The sequence below is a fragment of the Rhipicephalus microplus genome, chromosome 5 (genome assembly GCF_043290135.1).
Source record: "Rhipicephalus microplus isolate Deutch F79 chromosome 5, USDA_Rmic, whole genome shotgun sequence".
Classification (NCBI taxonomy): domain Eukaryota; kingdom Metazoa; phylum Arthropoda; class Arachnida; order Ixodida; family Ixodidae; genus Rhipicephalus; species Rhipicephalus microplus.
Window position 1 is genome coordinate 138869982 of NC_134704.1, and position 16083 is coordinate 138886064.

General features: G+C 44.0%; 1 protein-coding gene across 2 annotated transcripts in view; it reads right to left on the reverse strand.

The window, feature by feature from the left end:
- The window catches only part of LOC119182310 (glutamate receptor ionotropic, kainate 2-like), a 194774-nt gene that overhangs the window by 87064 nt on the left and 91627 nt on the right, over positions 1-16083 (reverse strand). For both annotated transcript variants that reach the window (XM_075895956.1, XM_075895955.1), the window contains exon 3: positions 946-1209. In XM_075895956.1, coding sequence (XP_075752071.1) covers positions 946-1209 — 264 coding nt within the window. The remainder of the gene's footprint in view (positions 1-945; positions 1210-16083) is intronic.

Here is a 16083-nt window from a genome sequence, read left to right on the forward strand (position 1 = left end):
ATCTTCAAGATAGACGATTTTACCGTAAATGTACACAGCATTACACTACTACAGAACTTCTTAGATCCGTTTATTCACTTGAGCAAGAGTACTACAGCCAGGTAGGTGTTTTACGAAGGACTTTTCAGTCGATGTTCGTTGGAAGTCAGCTATTCCATTGGTGTTCATTTGAGACTTTCAAGAAAGACTCATTTAAGTATGCCAAATTTAGCGTCTTTATCTTTTATGGTGTAATGCTGAGCAGGATGGTCGTCAAGGAGATGATAATATTATTGCTGTTTTTATTTTTTGTCACAATAGCAACCCAACACCAAGTGGACCTTCCGAACCAAGTGTTGCCACTCTGTCTCTTCATGTCATGTGCTTAGTACATAATGACAAGAAAGCACAGATATTGAATGTACATACGTGTCCTCTTTCATTGAATAAAGAGTAAAGGCAGTAAGAACTGCAATGCCTCTGCGTAAATCAGTATGAAGAGAAGTCTTGTAATTACTGGGTTAGTGCTCTGATATGTAGGCATAACGATTTATTCGTGTACAAAAGTGCATTAACACGCAATTTTTTTAATATTATTACCTACGGTGTACTGTGCAAGCGCCACGATATATTGAGAGGCACCGGAAGTTTTGTTCAGAAGGTGTCCTTTAGCGTGCAATCAAATCAGACAGCACACAGGTATTTAGCATTTCACTTTGACTGAAAGCCAAGATTCATCCCACGGTCAACAACTGAGCACCCTAACCACTTCACGAGCGTGGCAGATAGATACCACTTTCTATCGGATAGAGTGCTGTGAGATAAAAAATATTTGAGTTTTCGCACTGCTCTCAATGGAATGCCCTGACGGAAGAAGAAGAGCATGTTTGACAATACTTGAAGTAACACTTGAAGTAGCCGCACTTCAGGCAATGCCACTTGAGGTAACAGCAACGTTATGCTTACCATCTGGTTTCTCGTAGATGACAGTAAAATGTTTCCAGCCTTGAGCCTTAACGAGGTCACACAGAGCACGACCAAGCTCCTCAGCAGGCGGTGTCAGGGTCAACGACAGCGTATCTGTTGGCAAGGCACGCTCGTGTCCTTCTTGTCTGTGCAAGTATACGTGTGGCACCTGATGTCTCGCGCACGCATGCCGCACTAGTAGCGCAGTCTCCGCTTCCTGGGAACCAAGCACTGCCAAGACGCCCTGCTCCAGAAGGCCGCACACTGTTCCGAAAAATAAACGTTTACATAATCCACTTTATACTATAAACGACTATTGTAGCTGAGAAAGCGCACAAATGCGGCCTTCCTCTAAATATAAGAAAACAAAATTAGGGAAAAAGTATGAATGGACTTTCTTTAAGGAAGAACGATCTTGGGCTTTTAAAAAAATTATCCGGGACATTAAGTGACAAAAGGATGAGTTTGGAAATTCCTTCAGTTCTTTCTGCGAACTTATTTTGCACCACTTATGATTTGTGTGCACTCTGGCATCACGCTGTGTGACAGGTAACCATTAAAGGTAATAATTATAGATTACACACAGTATGGCACGAAGCAAACTCGATGTCCACAAAAAACAATATTCGAAAATTTCCGATCGTCTCGCTAACGATCCAGCAAGACATAGAAATAGCTTTTCGAGCAGCAAGTATTCTGAGAGTACTGCATGTACGCGTTGGATTGTGGGCACAAACTTAGCATGCATTCGTCACTCATCACTGCCCTTAATATCTACGGTAGACCGTAAAATCGAGCAACTTTGACACATTGAAATCGACAGACTGCTAATCAGAACTGTTCATTGACAGGTCTCTGTTATCGTTCAAATTGTGCTTGTCTGAGAAAAAGTGGTGGGATCACCTGTCTTTGTTGGCGCTCCATTGGCGTCTCTTTCTAAAAACCAAAACCTTACCTCGTATTCGCTTTATTTCAGCACCCCCTTCATCTCTTATAAATACGTGCCTAAAGGCCGGCGTTGTCGTTTCGCTATTCCTTCGCTGGCAGCACAAACGAATTTGTTCTTACATGGCTTTGTTCTGAGGCGACTTGTTGGTGCTTGCTAAAAATCATGATGTAGCACGGAAATAAAAATCAGACATACAAATTTTGTGTGGTACTGTATGCCCGTTTCGTCGTCTTGTGCTGCATCACGTATATTAGCCCTTCGACGACGTGGATGTTCACGGGCAGTACACTGGCACCTTCCTGCGAATCCATGGTGGCAAATAATATCTTCAGTTATGTGCTGTGGTGCTCTCTCTCGGACTATTTTGCTATTTTGACTTGACCTGTAGCGCTCCCTTCTCAATTAAATTTTCGGGTCGTTGGTTAGGTGATGGTCGGTAGAGCGCAGTCACACGCTTGACTTCAATGGGCAAAATTGGCTGCGTCAATTATTGTTCAATATTGTTGCTTCTGTCACGAGGTGACGCGTGCTGAAATCTCAGTCCTCGAGAGAAATTCACCAATGGGTCTTTGGTGGACGCCACATGGTTTCTCTTTCGGTACATTGAGCGTGCCGCCAAGCGATGGCATGGTACGGCAGGCCGCTACGCTCAAGTGACACGCACTTCAGATTCATTTTGAAATTGCTTAAAATACTATTTGAAAATGCCTATTGTCTCTTAGATCTCATAATCATTGTGTCAAAACACGGAAAAACAAGGCCTTACGCATAGACTTCTTTCCCTTATCTATTAACGAGGGTCTCATACTGGCAAACTTGGTGCCTTAGGTTGTATACGAGGGACTATTGGTCTGGTGCTAGTTCGTAATTAGTTCACGCGCTACGTGATACCACATAGGCTCATAAAGAGTGTGCCGCACTCGCCGTCATGGCTACTGATGGCGCTGACTTACACTATCACGTTTAAATTCAAATATATACCCAAAGAAGTGGTTGGAACGATAGCCACCGTGGTAGCTCAGTGGTAGGGCATGGAACGCGTTATCAAAGGTCCCAGGTTCGGTTTCTGCCTATGGCAAGTTATCTTTTAACCCACTTTTCTTTCTTCACGTTTACGTTACAATTCGGTGTAATGACTTTCCCTATACTTTCTTTGGCAATAATATCTGTTAGCTCACAAAACCAAGTGTAACTGTGTGAGTGCTCGTTTTAATTCAATAAAATATGCGAGAACGCAAGTACTCCACCAGCTGCCACAATCACTTTCGCTTTTTTGTCGAAAGATAGCGCGAACTTACTAGACAGATTTAGTTGTGCAAGATTTAGACAGATGCAGCAGATTTAGACAGGTTCACCAGCCGTACGGACGCAGCCTGCCATTGCAGAAAGCTCGCAGGCTCCGACCGTACGGGTGCTCAGGACGCCCAGCTACGTCTGTTTATTAAAACGATTAGGCACCCGTTGGCACTCTACGTACTGAGGCAACACTCAGATAAATAATATATTCAGATATTACGAAACTCTGGTTTCCTTCGTGCTTCATCACACGCGTGAACGTTCCAACAGCTGCAAAAACTGACGTCTCATCAGTGAGCATAATCAGTTACGTTCAATGACGAGGCAATGTGAAACAAATAACGGAGACTTCAGGAGTGACGCGCCGTTTGCGCAGTACCGATTGGAACCTGCAACTACACTGAGGGGTCTTCTGAAGCCGTTGATGATTGCTGTCGTTGGTCACTGTAGCGATGTTCAATTCAACTGAAGATATTGCGTAAGACAGACCCATCATCGTACATGCGCACTTATCCTGTCTTTGAAGATTGATTGGGTTGGCTGATTTTTTTGAAAGCTTTCCAAAGAGAAAGAACTTACCGAGCCCGTCTAGAAAATGGCCCACTTTTGCAGTTTCCTTCAAGGTTTTGGTTTCAGTTCATGCCAATCTCGAAACTTGAGTGGACGAGGCGGTTTTTTTGCATTTTTCTTTATATTAGGTTTTCTTCAGCTGCATCAAAAACACTCAATATATCCAATTTTTCGCTTTATACTTTCTTGACTCTCGTTTTTACGTTTCTTTGTTATTGTTGTTTTTTTGTTTCCTCTGACGTTAGACTCTAATGTCTGTAGCACATCTGCCCAAGTCAAAGCTCTCGACAGAAGACTCGCACTCTTTATCATCTCAGGCTTCTCCATTAAAGAAAGCCCAGCATCTTCAGATGGCACAGCGTCTCTCTAAAAGCCACCTTGCACACGTGTCACTCTGGCGCGAAATGTAGACGTTACAATGGGACGTAGATATGAGGTTCTCCAGTGGCGATATATTTTTTCTACCACCAATTTCTACTTCTGAATGTAACTTGCCAAAATATCTTCTAGGGCATCGTGTCCCTGGTCACCTTTGGGGCGTTCCATACTCGCGAATCCCACCACTGCCGTTAATTTAACGGCTGGTCAACACACACAATAAATTTACACTTGAGACACTTTTTTAATGTGGCCGCCAAAAACAGCAGCTTTGATGATGATAATGATGCCTCAAACATTGGTCATACCCAATCAGGGGGATTGGTCAAGTTTTGGCTGATTGAATTGTTAGGCCTTTTAAGTGATAAATATTCCTACCATACACGAAAAAGAACATACTTGAACATAGAATGAGTCCAATAAATGTTTTTGCTAATGAGACCATTGTAGTCTATATTTTGAATACCTTCTACTCACTTCGTCCTCCCCTTAATGGCTCACTAGCATTCACTTTTACCTGTAACAATATTAAGCAATCTAAGTGTGTCTTGATAATGACAAATTTTTCGCCACAGAAAGTATATCTTCGTTATTTTTAATTAGTTGTCCTTACTCTGCCTCGAAATATTCGCCACCCTGCCATAATGCTTTCTTAGAACCCACAATCTCGTCATACAGACAGTCGATGGTATTTTACAAAATACGTTCCCGCAGTTATCGCAATTGTTTCCAGAACCTCTAAGGATTACAACAAATGGTAAGTGACAAGTACATATAATTGGCATCCTATGCATTATGAATAATGCAACACAGAGGCGAAATATATCTTTTTTCTTTTTTATACACCAGCTTATTGATCGCCAAAGCCTTTAGAGGAACCCTAAAAACTAACAATAAATTATTTTATATTGATATTCTGTACTGTTAAAACTCCATTGGCATCAGTTTCACTGTCGTAAGCTAATTAGTAGAGGAGGTAATCAATGCTGAAGTTTCATATTTAAGTCTCGGGCCGAAATTGCAGCGCATTATATAAAAATGAATTTTTCGTGTTTTTTTCTACGTTGTATGCATGAATTTTTTTGAAAACTTTCTATGCCAAATTCATGGCACCCACAGGTAACAAACAGCTTTCATTTTATAAGTTAGAGGCTACGTAGGCCCCAGTAAAACAATCAGCAGGAGCATTAAAACTGCGAAAACAATCTCATGCATACACAAAATCGGATGTATGCATTAAAGGACAAGGAAAGCAATGCCATAATCAATATGGAGAGGATAATTGAGGTGGCGGAGGAGTTCAACAGTAAAGAAGCCAAAACAACCAGGATGATATTGTAAGGAGCAACATTGGTCCAGTGTTATTCGACATGCTACCAGTAACGACAGGGGAAGTAAGGAAAGCCCTGGAAAGAATGCAAAAATGCAAAACCGCTGGTGAGGGTAAGGTAACAACGGGCCCACTGAAAGATGGCGGAGAAAACATGTTATAAAAACAGGCCACCTTGTATACGAAGTGTCTCTAGACGGGAAGGGTACCAGAATCTGGGAACAACCCCAACACCATTTCGATTCATCAAAAAGGAGGCGTCAAGGGCTTAAAACTCTACAGGCCGATAAGCTTACTGCCCGTTCTCTACAAACCATTCACGAAACATTAGCTATTATAAATCAAGCGGCATTACAGCTGAATCAAGAAAAAGACCAAGCAGCATTTATTATAGGCTACTTAACGATCGACCATATTAGTACTATCAACCGGGTAATAGAGAAACACGCTGAATACAACAAACTCTTTTACATAGCTTTCACTGATCATGAGAAGTATTTTCACTCACTCGAGCGCAAGAAGCACCCGGATTGCACCACCCACGACAAAAAAAATGATGACATCTGAGCTGCCGATGCAACAAGGCGTTCCAACCTTGCTCAGTCCCCACAAGAGTTCTGAGCAATATTGTCAGTATCCATGTGTAGCCCACTCCGTGACCCACTCTGCCCGGAACGCAACACTCAACCGCGCCAACCAGTGTTGAAATATTTCACCGGACTGCTTTGTCGACCTTAAAGATTTAGTGAGATTGTGGAACTCCGTCGGTGCGTCAAACTGTAAATTTGGGCATTATTTTTTATAATTTTTTGAATATGTTGTAGTTTGTAAATTAGTGCCATTTTTTGGGCGGAGGGGGAAACATGTGACGTATTAAGCCATAGTAGGAGAATCCGAAAAGCTTTTTGGAATAAACCTGGCGTGTATGACATCATAGCGTATATATATATAATATATATATATATATATATATATATATATATATATATATATATATATATATATATATATATATATATATATATATATATATGTGTGTGTGTGTGACGTATGAAGGTAGCGATGGTTTGTAGCAGTAGATGAGGAAGAAGTGCAGTATGGAATAAACATGGGGTATGAGCCATGCCACGTCTCCCATTCATCATAGCGTCACACGAGTCGACAGGATGAAGACCTGGCGGCCACTTCATCAACCAGCCACCATCTCCGAACGTCTCAGCAAGACGCAGTGACCGAACGTGGACCGCGAAAGTACATCCCAACACTACACCAAGACCAGCATTATGGCAGCACCATCAGACAACCTTCCCATCCCCAAGTACACCGGAGCAGCGGACGATGGACCTGTACAGGACTGGTTCGACCTGTTCGAGCACCACGCAACCGCTGCATCTTGGTCGGAATGGGAGATGATCGTTAACTTCACTGACTACATCTCAGGTGAGGCATTCAAGTTTTACCTCACCCACATCTTCGAAAACGATGAGTCTTGTCAAAAGATAAAAGAAGAAATGATCATCTGGTTTCAAGACTATAATCAAGTTTCGGTTACAACCAGCCATATCGATGCATTCAAATTCAGTAATCACATCCATACGCAGCCTTCACGCATTCGAGCACAGAGCAGAAGTTTACAATTCCCGTCAGGCGAAGTCAGTCATCTGCTCATAGAAAGACATCCGAGCCGTTTTTCTGCAAGGCCCAACCTTCCACCTGGTTTCGCATCTGCACAAATATTGCCAACGCCAACCTCTTCCCTGCAGAACACAAATCAAGACAATATTCAAGCACCCAATGTACTACACTTTTCATCTTGTTTACGTAAGCCATCATTTGGTTCTGTGCCAAGTAGCTCGTCTGGTGCTCGTCACTGTCATCGCACCCCTCAAGATATCGCCACATACGCAACAGACCACCTGAAATATCGGCCAAATAACTTTTCAAGCCACTGCCATTCCGAAAGCGGTTGTACTTCAGGAACGCTTGGCTCAATTCTCCCGCAAAGAAACAAACATACGGAATCGGAACCACGTCAAGCCATGTTTGCGGTGATGTCATACTCAGGAACCGGAACAACCGAAAGTCGAAGCAGTACGGAGTCACTATTGTATGCAAGTCTCGCCGATAAAAACGGAAATGTATCTACTGCTTTCCTTTACACAAATCATGCTTGCATCCCACTCGTAAATAATGCTGGTACTACCGACAGCGTCTCCTTATTCAACGACGATTACCACCCGCAATTTTCTCAACACCATCACCAAATCAAGAAAAGACGACGACGAATGAAAACTTCAACGGAAGCACGCTCCCAACTTGAACGACTTAAAAAATTAAGAACTTTGATCCAAGGGCCATTTCAAGAAAAAAGACGTTTCCGGATGAAGGAACATCGTCACAGACTCTCTCTGCGCCAGCGGTTGCACAGACGACAACACCACGGAAAACGCCCATTAATACGCGGAGCAACTTCTTGCACGCCACCAGCACACAGGCATTTAGTCGTCATCATCTCTCAAAAAGCACGCATACTAGATACAATGCATCTGTCGCGGCCACGACTCAGAATACAACGCATTAGACATCCAACCTTCCAACGCTACAAGGACTCCCAACATTGTTCGTTTTCCGCTACTATCCAGGCTGTGTCATCATCATTTTCCACGTCGAATGCATGGTCATGTTCTCCAGAACGCAACAGCCAACCTCGCCCACCTGAGGTCTCCTAGATCTCACTGGACTGCCTTCCCTGTGAATGTTTTTGTGCAAGTGCATGGAACTGCCGTGTTACATGGAACTACTCTATTTTATGATATTTTTTCTTATGATGAGACACCACTTGTTCATGCTTCATAGTTTGTAGCTCGCGCATTCTTTCGGGGGGAGGGGGAATCGTGTGACGTATGAAGGTAGCGATGGTTTGTAGCAGTAGATGAGGAAGAAGTGCAGTATGGAATAAACATGGGGTATGAGCCATGCCACGTCTCCCATTCATCATAGCGTCATATATATATATATATATATATATATATATATATATATATATATATATATATATATATATATATATATATATTTTTATAAGAGAAGGCAGGGAGGTTAATCAGGTACATGCCCGGTTTGCTACCCTACGCTGGGGGAATGGGAAGGGGGCATACAGATGAGGGGGAGAGGAAAAAGAAGAGAAAGAGAGAAAAAAAGGACTGTCAGTCAATGGGCTGACGCGTATGCAGCGGTGGCACTACACAAAAGTTGAAGGTAGTCTCGTAGGCCTGTATTCCTCAAAAAGCGCAAGACAGCTTTGACTGCTTTTTGAGCCGACCGAAAGGCGAGGACGGTATTTCAGTAGCATCTGCATAGAGAGTGGCCGATCGTTCGATTGTCGCAATACGTCCGAAAGCTTCTGTCTTTCAAAGGCAAATCGAGGGCAATGGCTTATAAGATGGTCGATGTCTTTTTTGGTGCAGCAGACGTCGCATTCCGCATTGTCGGTCAATCCTGTGAGGGTTGTTTATGCTTTTGTGAAGGCAACCCCCAACCAAAGGCGACAAAGAAGTGAAACTTCACATCGACGAAGTCCGGATGGAAGTTGAAGCTCCAGTCGAGGGTTTATTTGGTAGAGTTTCGTATATCCTATGTTTGTGGTGTTCCACTCCAGCAGACACAGACTACGTGCCAGATGACGTAGTTGCTTCGCAGCGTCAGTCCTTGACAAAAGAATCGGAAGGGTGTGCTCTTCTTGGTGCAATGTGTGAGCCACGTTGTCAGCGGAATCATTGCCACTAATCGCACAATGGCGAGGTGGCCACTGAAACTTGACCTCGTGGCCTGTTTCTGTAACTTGTTTCTGTAGGAGCCAGCCCATTTACTCGGTCTCTGGGATTTGATGTACTCTAGGGCACCGCGCAAAGCCGCAAGTTCTGCCGCCGTTGATGTATTTACGTGTGACAGCTTAGTTCGCAGAGTGATTCCTCTAGCTGACATCACCACCGCATCGCCACAACCAGACGCTGTGGTTGAACCATCGGTGTTTATCTGCGTGTGGTTATTGTACACCTCGTGCAGTAGGTGCAAGCTCAGTTGTTTAAGGGCTGACGAAGGCACTTTTTGTATTCCTGGAATTGAAAGACGTGTCAGGGACCACGGAGGATTCACGAGTTTCTCAGCAGGCGTAAAACCTGACGCAAATGATGCAAGATGTGCACATACAACTGCACTAAATTTCGTGTGGGGTTTCTCAGTAGCGAGGGTTGCCAAGTGGTGGGAATGATTCCTAGCACGTTGCCTGAGGTACGCACGCATCGTTTCGATGGTGATGTGCGTCATGATCGAGTAGTCCTGTGGAATGGCAATTGTTTAGGCTGTCCATGCGCAGCGAGGTAAACCGAGGCATATCCTGAGCACCTGGGCTTGAATATTTTTGATTGTGCGCAGGTTCGTTTTCACGTGTTAGATATAACAGGTAGTCTGTACCACAGGAACCGAGTAAATAATACTTTGTACAGCTGTAACATAAACTCGACAGACATTCCCCAACTTTTCCCGGCAAGAAACCTGAACAGGTGACAAATGGCGGTCAGCTGCTTTTTCACGTACTTTACGTGTGGGGTCCAAAACAGGTTTCGATCGATTACGACTCCCAAGAACCTGTGACTCCAGCTGCATGACACCGACTGCCCGATAATTGATATGCCGTAAGCGGACATTGACTTTCTGGTGACTTTCAACTTGCAATTTTAAGCCTTTGTTTGCGTAGGTGGTGCGATGTGACTGATGCTCCCTTCTGAAGTCGAGCGCAAAGTTGAAGTCGAGTCACACCAGATGTCTACACACAGATGTCATCAGCATAAATGAAACGTCGTACACTGCTTGGTTGCTTGCCAACTAGTCCAATGAGTGTTAGGCTGAACAGCGTCGGGCTTAGCATCCGCCTTGTGGTAGTCCTTGGCTACAGTAGTACTAGAGTGTCGGGCCAATCTGTGTCTGCACGGGAAATGATATATTCTGTAGGTAGCTCTGAACTCACATATATATCTTGCCACGCGCTAAGAATGGCTTCGTGGGTGACATTCTCGTATGCCCTTTTAACGTCAAGAAACAGAGCAGCAGATTACCGTTTGCAGGCCTTCCGGTGCTCTACATATGTCACGAATTCAACTACATTGTCAATTTATGAGCGGCCTTGTCTGAACCCGGACATGGCATATGGATATATTTCGTAGAACTCTAAATACCATTCGAGACGCGTTAAAATTATCCTTTTTATAATTTTTCCCACACAGCTCGCGAAGGCACTTGGGCGGTAAGAGAAAATGTCCAAAGGGGACTTGCCGGCTTTGAGAAGTGGAATCAGATGACTTCACTTCCATTCCTCTGGAACCATGCCAGTCTGCCAGGAGTCGTTGTACGGCAGCAAGAGTGCTTTCTGAGCTTGATATCCTAGGTGACACAGAGCACAGTAAGTGATGCCGTCAGGTCCTGGCGCTGAGGAATGTCCACACAAAGCAAGCGCTGCCTTTAGTTCGTCCATTTAAAACAAACACTTCATTCGGGGATCACGTGAGGATACAGAAAATTCGGGCGTCTTCATCCCAGTTGAATTTGCCCCGCAGGTAATCCTTCGACAGAATGAATCTGCGACATCAATCGCTTCGCAGCGTAAGTGAAGTGCCAGAGATTTGCATGGGTAGCGCTGAGTACTGGTTGTACGAAGAAGCCGGAGAGTTCTCTAGATAAGTGACAGAGGCTTTCTGGGATCCCAAGACTCGCAAAAAATACCCGTCGCTGCTTATCCAACTTGTCCATCTGACACTTTATTTCCTTTTGTGTGGGTCTGGACACTGTCAGATCATCAAGTGACTTTGTGCGTCTATAACGTCGTTCTTCACGACGACGAATCGCTCGGAGTTTCTCGAGATTATTGCCCATATCACTGCAAGATGAGCTCACCGGAAGCGAACGCGTGGTGGACTCGAGGCAACTTTTTATTGCGTCCTCTAGGTTGAAGGATGGGTCGACAACTTAGTATTCTATTATTAACTTGTATTTTTGCCAATCGGTGCACTGGGTCGCTCTGAAGGATTTGAGACTTGGAAAGCCGTCAATCTTCAGATATGTTGGGATGTGGTGACTACCTCTTGTTTTCAAATCCGAAAACCAGTGTACTCTGCTGGCGAACGAGTGTGAAACGAAAGTGAGGTCCAGGCAACTGCTTTAGGCCAATCCGCGCAGATAAGTAGGGCTTGCATCATTCACGAGGATAAGTTCACATTCAGAAGCGAAGGACACTAACTGTCTACCTCTAGTGTTGACTCTGGAGCTTCCCCGAAAGTAGTGGTGGGCATTGAAGTCGCCAGTTATCACCCATGGCTGGAGAGTTGAATTGGAAATTCCCCGCAAGCACTCACGTTCTAGAAGACTTGATGGAGGTAGGTAGGCTTCGATTATTGTGAATGAAGTCGCCTTGTTTGTTACTGTTAGGCAAACGTACTGGTTTTTTTCGTCAGGGGGTACAGGGGCATGAACATAAGTTAAGTCACGCCGTATGAACACGACATTGCTGCGCTCTCCGTGGGTAGAAGACATAAAGCACTCATATCCTGACAGTCTCATGTGAGCTTACAGGTTCGGTTCACAAATCACAATTATGGAGAACTGGTTCTTGAATACATATTACCGGAACTCAGCACAAGTCCTCTGGCATTGCACTGAAGGACAGATGCGTTCTAGACCTCCTCTCGAAAGGATAATATGTCACGGGCCATAGTTTTTCTTTGGAGCTGCAAGCACCGGACTTAAAGTGTCCAGCACCTGGAGTGCGCTCTGCGCTGACGGGGTGTTCATGTTGCTTAGGAGCATGCGCATTGTGCTCATACGGGGTCTTCAACATGTTAATGACCTGGCGACCCTCAGTTGTCTTTTCATCAGTGATTCGTGACGGCATCGGGGTTGGCGGGATTCGATGTACCTCTGAAACAGGCTGTGTTCGTGGAAGGGATAGCCACTCTTCACGTGGTGGGAGTGTTGACCCTGATTCTGTTTTCGGTGTACCCGTCATCGCAGAGCTTGATGACGGGGGGTCAGTTGTTCTTGCTTGAGATGACATGTGTCTATCTGCAGATGTCACGTTTAATGATGATCTTCAGTGGTGACGCCGACGTCGCCTGACAGTAGCAGCGGCTTCTCTGTGCGTTGAATTGTCGCACACCATGCGGTTCAGCACCGCGCGTTCACTTCGCACTCGCGGGCAATCTTTAGACGACGCTATATGAGCGCCATGGCAGTTGGAGCATTTGAACGCGGTTGCGTGGCAGGTGTCTTCTGAATGAGGTTCGGCACACCACGGGCACACGACATTGCTGGAACATATTCCTTTTACATGTCCCATCTTGAAACATCTGTTGCAATGTAGGGGCTTCGGTATGTATGGACGGACCAGGTGGCGAACGTAGCCAACTTTGACGTGCGGGGGAAGACTGTCTCCCGCCAAAACAATAGTCGGGCAACGTGACTGACCAAGCCTTGCGAAGTTCTTGATGAGGATGTCGTCTGTAGTTGGCTGTATCAAGATTGGAAAATCGTCAGCGGGAAAGGAAATGTCCACTTCATGAATGAAGCCAGCGCTGCCCTTACAGTAAGTGCGGATCACTGATTTAACTGTGACTTGGTCGATTTCCGAGATGTTCTGTAGGCTTTGCAGCGCACTATGGTGTAGAACATCAATTGCCAGAACATTCTTCCGTGAGTTGATCCTGACGTCTTTAATCTCATTTGGAGTGAGTCATTCGAGGTATGCAGAGAGCACTTTCCTGTTAAGCCGCCGTAGGTTGGCTGAAGATTCGACAGCCATGAAGAGTATAGCGTGTGGCCAACGCTGCGCGGTTGCCTGCACGGTGGATAAACTCGCCGCCTATGATGTTTGTAGCAGTCTCCTTTTTTCATTGCGGCTCATGACGACTATGTGGCCATCATTCGATGACTCGAAGCCGTCGGAGTAGAGCTCCATTGCCTCGCTGTCTGTGCCACTTGAGGTGGTCCCACGTTTTCTAGCCGCTGCCAGAAGTAGCGGTTGTCCACCTCGAAAATTTTCAGAGGCTTTTTCGCAAGGAGGGAGTGGTAGCTCCCAGAATTTGCAGAAAAACAAATAGAAAAATTTAAAGAAGGGTACAAGCGTTCTATGAAAAGGACACTTCATCGTCGTATTTGTCGGCAACTTATTCTTAGGATGTTGGGTACAGGCACATTGAACGTTTACAAAATAGGTCAACTTATTTTCAGGGTTCCTTTAACGCAAGAAGGAATGGTCGTCTTTTTAATAAAGCGGGAAAATGATGAAAGTTTACTTGCGTGTAATAAAGTGTTTTTTAGGATTTTCAAATAAAGATTTTTCCTGAATGCGAAAGAAAAACGCACTACATTCCTGTGAAAAGCAACATCCCGTCCACAAGGTACACAGCCTCAGAACATTACAGAAAAAAAATCGCCGCATACCCACGAAGTGAATGATGATGAATGGGGCAAAGCGCTGGAGCGTTACGTCGCTAATTTCTGAACCATCCACGAATATCATCGCCCACTACATCATCAAAGACGTGACAAACACTGTATATACTTTACAAGAACTTTTATTATTTGTAACTGGTAGCTATACCTCGCTCCCTTCCCTCTTCATTATAACGGCTTTATGGCCGGTGAAGTGGTGGATTGATAATGGGGCGTAGTGGATTGTTTGCAAGAACAAAGTAGTGGGAAGTTTGCAAAGATGGAACTATATGCGGTCACGTACAAACAAGGAATGAACACAGTGGAACAATTTTTGGTTGTTCGACGTGCACCTAGATACAAGTACACGACTATCTTGCATTCCATATCGACTACTTCGCAAAAGCATTTTCTTTATGGTAAATGAAGTGGTGGATCGGTGATGGGGCGTAGTGGGATGTTTGCAAGGACGAAGCAGTGGGTATAGTTGGCAAAGGTGGAACTTTAGACATGCGGTCACGTACATACATACATACATACATTCATACATAATACATACATACATACATACATACATACATACATACATACATACATACATACATACATACATACATACATACATACATACATACATACATACATACAAGGTATGGACAGGCACACGCCTTTAGATCTTCGCAAAGTTGCTCGGCTGTGGGGGCTCATGCAAGTGTTTAGAAAAAGTGGTTAACGATCTTGAGTACTTCGTACTCTACTATGGGAGCCGTCGCTCACCGAAATCCGAAATCCTCTAGTATGGTCGGCAATAATGTGATGAATTGTGTGATTTACTTGCTGCATTACTTTGAAGTTGATACTATGTATCCTACTCTCGTTATTGCCTCTGGCCAAGTGCAAGGCCCAAGTGACGTTTTTCGGCTCTCCCATAGGAGATTACCTAGTACTCTAAACCGTAAACGACTATTTCTAAACAAGTATTTCTTCTTTAGCCCTTTGTATCCCGACGCCGTCATTTGTGCACAAAACATATCAGTGTAGTGGGATCGAAATAGCTAACGCATTCTTTAAATAATCTATTTGAAATTGCAATGCTTCAGATTTTCATAAAAAGGTAACATTCTGTGAACGAAGAGCAGAACGTGCGCATACCAAATTGACGTTTTTGTAGTCGCTCCTAGAGGCTAAGTTTACATTATTATAATACTCTATTGTACAGATTTATAATAAATACATAGGAATGGGCCTGTCTTTGTCTCGAGGACTTTTGCGACTAGGCTTGGCCGAGCCGGTTACAGCGATGTGGGTTCAGGGAGACAAAAGCTATTTTTGCTTGTTTTGGCCAACGAACTTAGTAATGATGGACACCATTGCTTTATTACAGGGAGTAAATAAAAAGAATAAAGGTGGGATCCAGAGCATATGCGACATAAAAGGAAGTCTCTTGAGAATATGTGACGTAAACTACGCTCAGGTATTTGAATGTTTCAACATTTTCTGCTGCGGAACATTTGCATAGTTTGCAAAGATCGGTGTGAAGAAAAGTTTGTATCTACAATTTTTGTGTTTTTAGAGGCCTTTTAAAGCAGATCAGTTTGGTGTGTTCTTTCCGTTTAAAATTGGGCTGTTTTCATGAAAGCATAGCATCATATTATGAATTGCACTCTGATGAGCATTACTCGCTTCTTCATAACGTATGGGTTGTGTTATTAGCACCGTATCATCGGCATACTGGTACACAGTGGCTTTGCGAAGTTCTGAGGGAAAGTAATTCATAAATAAATTGAATAACGATGGTGACAACACCCATACTTGTGACACACCATCTCCAAATTATATTTATTGTTAATTACTTCCCTATAGCCCTTAATCACCTGTAATCTGTCTAGTAGGAAATATATAAAATCATAAAAAAGACCTGAAGCTCAAACAAAATAGTTTTTCTGACAAAACACTATGGTTCACAGTTTCGAACGCTCTTGCCAAGTCTAAACACAGAGCACAACTGAACAGGCTCTTGTCAACAGCCGAATATATTTCTTCGCTAAACACTTCTAATAATGTTATAGCACTGCGATTACCAACGAAACCGAAAATCCGGCGTGTTAGCAGCGTAAGTTTAGGTGAGAAGAAC